A 9,410-nucleotide genomic window follows, 5' to 3' on the forward strand; every position below is an offset into this window, starting at 1 on the left:
GATTCTGTGAATCTTTCACATACCATCTCACTGAGGTTGGCTCTGTGCTGTCAGAGTCAGCATGCACTAAATGTAGAATCTCATTTCCTCCCAAAATGGGGCAGGCTGATATTAAAACAAGCAAAAGATGTGCTAAGGAAGACATCAAGCTAGGCTTTTAAATGCACGTTTGAAAGCAATCTGTAACAGTCTGTAATAAAGAGTTATGCTTTATGTGTACATGAAATCTTCTGTAGAGCAATAGAGAAATATGCTTCTAGCTTAAGTGTAGCAGCTGGATACTTCTGGGGTTAGGGCTTCGACTGCTTATTTTCCTAAGATTGTCTTAACAGATTATTTAGTTCCACAGCAGTTTTTGCTGATTAGAGCAGGACCCAAAGAGCACCAGCCTCATCACAAATAGCACCGATGTTCACCTGATCCATGGGGAGATAGTTTGGAGTCCTTAACTTGCAAAAAACCCAAAAGCCTCAGTGATACAAAACATATACAATCAGAAAAGACTACACCAAGCTGTCACATCACAGCTCTAGGGAAAGCAAAGTGACATATTCACGGTCCCTATCAAATTAAATTCATTCTAGGCAAAGAATTGTGTCTCTTCCGTTAAACTATGAAAGTTTTAAAAAGATGAACACCCCATACAGTTCTGAAGAAGGCTTAACTGAAGAAAGACAAGCATCTAAAAATAGCAGCTAACTGTGTCTCTTCCATTAAACTATGAAAGTTTTACAAAGATGAACACCCCATACAGTTCTGAAGAAGGCTTAACTGAAGAAAGACAAGCATCTAAAAATAGCAGCTATTGAACAGGTAACACCTCCCTTATTGCCGTTCAGAAACAAAAAAGGGGATGTCAAGCTCTTCCCATTGATCTAGGATTTCCTTTATGTCTTTTCTCTTTATCTTATGTTTTATCTCTCAGTTCGAACTGTGCCACAGCCATGAAAACTGAGCACATACTCCTGCATGAGGAATGTTTACAGCATTGCATTTTATTTATTTATGTGCTAAAGAAAGAAGCTAGTGCTACTTTCTGGAAAAAAACCCCAACAAACCAAGCAACCAACACCACCCAAACAACACCCAAACGGTGCACAGTTCTGCTCCTGCTGTATAGACTTTTTGCAAGGGCAAAGAGGGAATGCTGAAATGCTCTTCCCAAAGCTTTGTCTTCATCATGTCATTACCTGAGATTCTTCCACTTTGGGTGAGAGCCTTATACCTGAAATGAGCTTTGAAGAGTGGAAGAAGGGCATTCCCCCTACCCCAACACACCTTTGCTTCTGTAGTCTGCAGAATTAAAAATGTTTTGAACATGAAACTCTGGAAATTGTCAGATTCATGATCCTTTTTACAGGTGCTTGTACCATTCTTGATCTAAAAGGAAGCTCGGGTACAGAGTCTGTAGTTTCTTGCAGTGCCTGTTACCGAAGGCTTTAGTGTAAGGAACAAAGCACCTAGTAAATATGTATTTGAATGAGTGGTTTTGAGTATAAAGTGGTATTTGCATTATTTTTCTTTCTCTATTGTAAAAAAGATTTGAGTGATAGGATTGGAAGCTCGTTCCTACTATTTCCCCTCCACAGTTATAAACCCGTACGATGCAGACAGCATGCCCTGCCTGAGCAGAGCTTTCATCTATTTGTATTGCTTCACAGAATAACCTTCCATTTTTACTGGTTGCACTAAATTTCTAGCCTCACAATTCCAAACACTGCCAGTGGTGTGGTTCATAGCCTTTTGTAAATGAAACATTTTAATAGATAGAACTCACAGTTTGATTGAAATATTTCTGATAATTGGAGAAAGAGCCAGCAGTGTAAAATGGTTGGAAATACGGATGGCATGGGGGAAAAAATGTTCCCCGTGACTTTAAGTTGATTTTTTTTTGAGAAAACAGAAAAATCTGAAACAGATACTTGCTTATGAGATACAGATTTTAATATTTTACCATGCTGCCTTTTTGTCAGCTTCAAGTCCAAATTATCCTAGCAAGCAATGTTTCACAAAGCAGCAGCATTGGAGAGTAATATTTGTCAATTTGAAAGCTTAGATTCCAAGCTTTTAGGTGATGGGTTTATGAATATAACAGGTATTTCTAGCTCTAACAGTTTGATACCAATGAAATCAGGTCAGAACTGACACTGGGAGAAAAGGTAAAATGCCAAATATGCAACATAAGATTTTTCAAGCCTTCTGGTGTCTGACAGTCTTACAATGTGATAAAGGAAAAGCATAAAGAGCAACAAAGTCTCAGTGAGAGAGAAAAAGGAATTGAAAAAATGATCTATATAAGCAGACATAAATCCTTCGTATAGACACTATGGGCTGCTTACCCTCCTGCTGGCATTGCAGAAAGAGACAATAGGTCAGTCTTGAATTGCCAGAACCGCCACATAGCAGCTTTGTGTGCTTGTTCATAGGAGGCGCGGACATTTACTGCCCAAGACACTGCTTCAGCTGCACGGACCTTTATTCCTCCCACTACAGCAGTTAAAGCGTCCTTCAAATCCTGCAGCTTCAGGCAGCTTGCTTTCTCACTTCTGAAGCCATAGGTATTCTGTTGTACTTCCTCAGGTTGTTAGCTGTTGAGCAAGAAGCTGTTTCCTAGTATCTGCAGTAGGCAACTTTCACATTTCAGAATACAAGAGAGGGAACAGCTTGACCCAGGTTTCTAAACAGACAATTTTCAGGGCTTGATTTACCTCTTAGGACAAAATCTTGGATTAGCACCATTGACAACAGCTTTACATGAAAAGAAAATTTGTCTCTACCAGTTGAACTAGATTCACAATTCTAGATACTCGACAGAATTTCCTTCAAGTAGATTCACCATTGCTGTGACTGGATTTGTATGTGATGGAGGGCAAACCAGCAGCCTCACACCAGCAGTGCCTACAATAAAAACCTGTAAATATACTTACAGATCGTATGCACGTTCTGAAAAGAGTATTCAAATGCACAACTTATTAATGCTGTACCAGTGTATTGTACAAAGTTTCACTTGATGTTTGAGTGACGTGACTGAAGAATCTGGATTTACTCAAAACGCAGGAAAAAAGCCATAAATTAAATCACATAGACCTACTACTAGTGTTTGGTTTAAGTTCTTGTTAGTATGTAATAACTCAAAAGAAGAACAATAGCAGCTTAAGACAAGGAACCTAGGATAGCTGGTTATGTTTGAACAAAAACGGGTTTTATCCAGGATTACCTTAGTGTCATATTGTGCCCAGAATAGGAGAGAGCTCTAGCAACATTCAGCTTCAGCTATCCAGTCCCTGTGCTCCTAACATCTAGAGATGAAAAGTTGCTCGGTGTTCATCTGTCAGTTCACAGATCCACTAAATGGGATCCCCCATGATCTAACTGCAACTCTACCTAATCAAACAGCTGTTAGTAGCTCACAGGTCCTCTCTAGTGATGGCCATGCTGTTTTCTATACTACAGTGGTAAGTAGTTAAAATACAGTAGGAGTTCCGTGTTCTTAATTACAGGATTATAAACAGGAGTAAACTTTTTACACTTTTATAAACCATGTTAAACTTTGGTTTCATAAATAGGCCTCACTGAGCAGCTGGAGCTGTAGTTGTGTGTACTCCAGAGACAAGAACCCTGCAGCTCACTTGGAGCTGAAATTCGTTGCAGCGTCGAAAACCATGGAGAAAATATCTGGACCGGCAAGTCAAAAAGCTAGGAGTCTGTCTAGTAGCATCCACTGAAACGTGCATCTTTAGTCAACGTTACCATTACTGCTTAGTGTCTAAAATGTTAGTTCAAACAGAGTTGCCCCAGAAGCCTACTGAACTAACGTGCTTCCCAAGCAGTAGTGTGTCAGCAGGACTGTCACTGTTCTCTAGCCGTAGAGCAGATTATTGCCTTTTTCTGTCAAGGGATAGTCCAGACACTTCTTAGACCACTTCAGGCAAAGTCAGCAGGGCTAGCTTAATTTGCTGATGAAGGTTGCTTCAGATAATTGACTTAATTAGCTGTAATGGATTAGGGAGTACTCACATGGTCTTTCCTGGCAGCCGCACTGCAGCTGTAATCTGCTTCAGGATGGCAGGATTCAAACTTTGTAGATCACCAAGAGGCCGTTTATTCATAGCTTTGGTGCCAAGAATTAGTAACAGGATAGTTCCTGTAAACCAGGTCATGTGTTTTGTGTCCGCAGGCACATCCCAAAAACGTAGCATGTTTCCAGCCCATACTGGCATGAGAAACCATGCTCAGCCTAAGATCACACCCTCATCAGTAAAGGAACTGGAGGCAGCAGCTCACCTCTTTCAACACTGTCAACATAAAAAGGAAAAAATATTCCAATAGTTTATGAAGATTAATCTGCCCTAATCACTGTGAGAGTTTCAGTATTTGTCTAAAGAAAGCAATTTTGTCCTTTTAGCTCAGTAGCTTCTTTCACATCCATCCCATACAATCAATCCAATACAGCAACCTTCATTATCTCTAGCATCAAACCTACATTTCATGACATTTCTTTTGGAACATCCATATTACCTGGGGGTGATAGCAGAGAAACCTCCTCTCCCTTCCCACATCAGGTACCAGAAAGATGAAAGCAACAGATAGGTCAGACTCTTCTGCCCTTTTATGCTCCCCTGCCCCAAGAAAAATGACTTATGAAGAGGGAAACTATGTTCAACTTCCCTAAGTGGGCAAACTTAGAGACAGTGTTTTTTCTAGTTAATCCTAGATTCTTAGAAGGCTTCAGCTTCTTTGCAAGTGGCTTCAGCCTTAGCAATGCAAAGCCTCAGGCAGCGTTAGCGTAGACTTCTCTGGAAGCACAGGAAGTATCCTCAACCTCTATGCAGAAACCAAATCAAAGAACAGTTCTTCAGTTAAGCTTTCCCACTTCTGGCTTATCATCAACACATGAACACATTCAATAAGAAACCAAAACCAACCCCCCACTCCTCAATCCCCCAAATCCCATTGCTCACCTTCAGGCTCACTACTACAATCGTTATTATTAGTGACTACAATAATTTGGATGCTACAGTAGACAAGTGATGTAATATCATACAGATAAGATATCCTAGCCGGAATAATTAAAATTTCTAAAAAAGAATTTAATGGGAAGAAAAATTCACAAGAGGCTTTAAACATTTGGAAAACATCACACATCATATCAGACAGTAGTAGAGAAGTGTCAACCTACAAAGTCCAGTTTTGAAAGCTGGACCTGAATCCTGTTAGGACCATGAAACATGGTTAACACATTTCAATTATACCTATTCCAAGTAAGTCCTCTGATTACAGGCCAAGACAAAACAGTTCCAAAGTCTGAACTACAAGAAAATAGTGTAATTCATTCCTTTGAGGGAGGAAAGACTGTACATTTAAGAAGTAACCTCAAGCTTGAGAAGTAATGGATAGCAGAATAGTCAAGGAACTATATAAAGGCACTTGCTTCCTACAGATTTGTATGCTTCTTAATGCCACTAGAAGTGCTTCTGGAGTCCTTACAAAGTCTTGGCTGTTTCCCCAGCTGTGAGGTATTTTCCCAAAATCATGAACCTGCCAACTTGGGGGTTTAAATAAAGAATATGCTCAAGGCCCTTTAGAAGTTGAAGCAGAATCGGTCTGACAGCTTATGGGGGCAAGATCCACTATTAAGAAAGGGTACAGAGCTCATACTCAGGAAGCATTGCCAGCCAGACCACAGAACCACCCTTGTAACCTGCTCATGTGACATTAAACTGAAGAGCACACAGGCCCCACACAGTACAACTGATCCACGGATCGTTAGGAAAAAACTGAGGTGCAATACTTACATTGCTTAGATTTATGTATTAACTTCCTAGTCAGCTATCTATTAAGTCTTGAGGCAAAACAGAAGGCTGAAAGAAAATGCATACGATTGAAGTGATACTGTATCTGAGAATCTACACTGTTTATTTCAGCAGTAAGTGCCCTCGTACCTAAAGTACAACATTTAAAAATCTACAACACAAAAATAGAAAATATTCAAAATGCACAGAAACACAAGTAACCTTTAATGTGATTAAAACGTCACATGAGATTTTTTTGCAGTTAAGTGGCAATTAAGGATGTGCTTTACAACACTGTATAGAAATCTGCAAGTTTCCCACCCAGGCAGGATCCTCACGCTTGTGCTAGTCGTTCGAGGACTCTTCGGTAATCTGAAACAAGCTGTTGGAAGCTCTCTTCTAACTGTTCATGTTGCATGTTCAGGTCAATTTGATTCAACTGATTTGTCAGCTCCTCTGGTCTTAGACACCTTCTCATCTTGGCAAGTTCCCTCTGCTTTTTCTAAGTAATCAAACAAACAGCAGTTTGAACACAATTAGTAATCATCAAGAATATGGCATTTCATTAAATATATTCAGTTTTACTGTTACTTTAAGATGCTCCAAATCCTAAGAGAATCGGTAACAGTGTTTGATTAGGACAGCTTTTCTGTTAAAGCCTCACAGTTCCTGTATTACCAATGAGCGAGTGAATGGAAAAACAGTTCTGAAGTTTTTCCTTAACCAGATTAGGTCTAATGGTGCTTCTGCTACTGAAGATGTATGGGCTGAAAAACTGGACTGGAGAAAATTGACCAGAATACTTAGTTCTCTGCTGACATTAATCATACTGCTGTCCCCTTACATGGCTGTCCAGTCAACTATTTTCCTCATAATACCCCAAACTTAATTTTAAGCCTTCTGTACACAGAAAACATTTAATGAATTGTTAAAAAAAATATTAAAAAGTTAGCAAGGATTAGCTGTAACAGCATTGCAACGCAACAAGATCACTTATAAGCATTTAAATATTTGTACAGCAAGAAGACGAGTGAAGTTTTTATCTGTTTCTTAAATACGAAAATATTTTGAGGTGTTACCCTTTCCCCAGATTAATTTTTAGACAGCCGGTGTCTATTTCTGAACTGCCCAGTTCCTTTGTTACTTTCAATTCGTCTGTATTCTCTCACTTTATAAAAGCAGAATGTCATTCAACATTCCACTAAAAAATGAAACGTGTGCATTATGTACGCCTGGCACCTTACTGCTGAGTCTTTGCAATTCCTATGGCACTACATTTTTTTTTGAAAAGAAAAAAAACTTCCCCAACAATTCTACTTCTACCATCAGTCTCAAAATTCAATCCCTTCTGTACTTAATCTTAAACGTCTCTCAAAGAAAAATTGCTTTCTTTTTCTAGTTGATGCTAAGAGTCAGGAGGAAGGACTGGAGACCACAGTAAACTGTAGATGAGTAAGATAGAAAAAACTTTGACAAACTCTCACAGATTGGGAAAGTTCACTTCAGAAAAGGAGGTTCTGTATCAGGGTCCTGCTGAGGCCTCCAGGCGCATTTCTGGCCGATAATCAAGAAACACTTCCTTGTAGAAAGGACGTCAAAAGCAGCAGAGCTGTTTGAATTTTAGATTGACGTTAGCTCTATCGAGTCAAAACAAGTAAGACGCTCAAAACATGTGATGAGTTGTCCAAACGAAAATAGAGATGAGTATCTTCTGAGAAAGCTTCTGGCAGTAGAAAACCTAAAACCTGCTTAATCTAGAATTAATTCAAAGACTACTTAATTAACAGGAATATGTTAAAATTATAAATATTAACTCTGAAAAAAGGGTGTCAGCTTTTAAACGTCCATTACATCTGATGCTGTAGCTTTAGGTCATATCTAAGTTCCAGATTCCAGGTAAAAACAAACTCCCTCTGCATGTTTCAGATAACCAGTTGTTTCAACAGCTATTTCCCTCAAAACATACTGCCAACATACCCAAGTACACACGATTCTGAAACCTGCAATCAGTGACATTTTACCTGGGCAGTTTTGAGAGGACTCTTTGAGATGTAGTTATTGGGCTGGACAGAAAGTACATTTTGTTCAAGCAGCAACCCTGACCAAAGTATTAACAAAAAACAGCGCAGCAGTGGCGTTGACTTCCAAAAGGGATGGCGTGAAGACCAAAGACACGATCAGAAAGATGTGCCTAGCAGCACAGCCCACCGCTGAGCATGAAAAGCAGAGTTCTTCAGGAATGGAAAAGCCACAGTGAAACCGAAATTTCACAAGCTGCTCACCCTCTGAGCTAAGATACAAAATCTTCTGTTTCCTGTATTAGTAGTACTTTTTGTATACAAAGAGCAACATAGTTGGCATGATCAGTCACTCCAGTCTAGTGGTGCCACATACATAAAAACATCAGTGTTTGTAGCAACAGCCTCCTCGCTCATACACACACAGAATCACACACAGAATCGCTCGGTTGGAAAAGCCCTCTGAGATCATCACGTCCAACCGCTCCTGTCTACCCACTAAACCATATCCTTAAGTACCTCATCTACCCGCTCTTTAAACACATCCAGGGATGGTGACTCCACCACCTCCCTGGGCAGCCTGTGCCAGCTTCTGACGACCCTCTCAGTAAAGAACTTCCTCCTTATCTCTAACCTGAACCTCCCTTGGCACAGCTTGGTGCCGTTTCCCCTTGTTCTATCCCCCATCACCTGGGAGAAGAGCCCAGCACCCACCTCTCCACAACCTCCCTTGAGGCAGTTGTAGGTGGTGATGAGGTCTCCCCTCAGCCTTCTCTTCTCCAGGCTAAACAAGCCCAGTTCCCTCAGCCGCTCTCTTCCATGAGAAGACTTCAAGGGGAACAGATGTTTGTAGAAACCCCAGATGAAAAAAAACAAACTATAATACAGTTTTATTTCTGCTACTGCTGGCCAGCAACTATCTGCAAGATGCAATATCATTTTTACTAAATGAAGGTAGTGGTAATTCAGAATTATTCTACATCTGTACAGCACTGTGCAAATGAAGCTATGAGAGCAGCATTAGATTATGCAATAATATTCTGGATTCTTTATTAAAATTTGCTTTGCCCGTTCTCCAAATTACTGTATACATAAAAAATCAGTTCAATTGCAGTTCTGAAAAGTTGTTGTAAACACCACCCTAAATAAAACTTATGGGAAATATTGTTTAAAACAACTGCATGAGTAAGCTGTTTACTAGGTAGAACTACCATAAACAAGATGCTGTATTTCAGAACATGAAACTTCAAATCAAGGGAAAGGTGTTGGCTGCTTTAAGGGTTCCTTTGAATTCTCCTTGCAATAACGGTAAAAATTAGAAGGCAATATGGTGAAGTAGCAGTATTGCATATCCAGCAGTACAAAATCCATTATTAATGCATTCCTTACGTGCACAGAGTGAAGTGGAAACAACTGCAAGAAGCACTAGAACTGAAGCTGCTCATGGAATTTTGGATTTCCCCCCCAGGACTTCAGTGCTGAATGAATGAATTGAAACCAGGTAAGAAGTGTTTTGATTAAATTTCTGCCACTCAGCATGACATGGTATTATCTCCAGATCAGGCAAGTATTTAATACAGTGCTGGGCTCTCATTCCTGC

The 9,410-nt window shown here is 39.9% G+C and overlaps 1 protein-coding gene across 1 annotated transcript in view; it reads right to left on the minus strand.

The window, feature by feature from the left end:
* Positions 1 to 5,893: 5,893 nt before the first annotated feature.
* Positions 5,894 to 9,410, minus strand: part of HAT1 (histone acetyltransferase 1) — a gene marked incomplete at its 5' end in the record, with an annotated part of 17,943 nt that continues 14,426 nt past the window's right edge. Inside the window, one exon of the mRNA XM_010188612.1 lies at positions 5,894 to 6,294. Coding sequence (XP_010186914.1) covers positions 6,127 to 6,294 — 168 coding nt within the window. The remainder of the gene's footprint in view (positions 6,295 to 9,410) is intronic.

This window comes from Mesitornis unicolor, unplaced genomic scaffold, assembly GCF_000695765.1.
Source record: "Mesitornis unicolor isolate BGI_N332 unplaced genomic scaffold, ASM69576v1 scaffold44237, whole genome shotgun sequence".
Taxonomy (NCBI): domain Eukaryota; kingdom Metazoa; phylum Chordata; class Aves; order Mesitornithiformes; family Mesitornithidae; genus Mesitornis; species Mesitornis unicolor.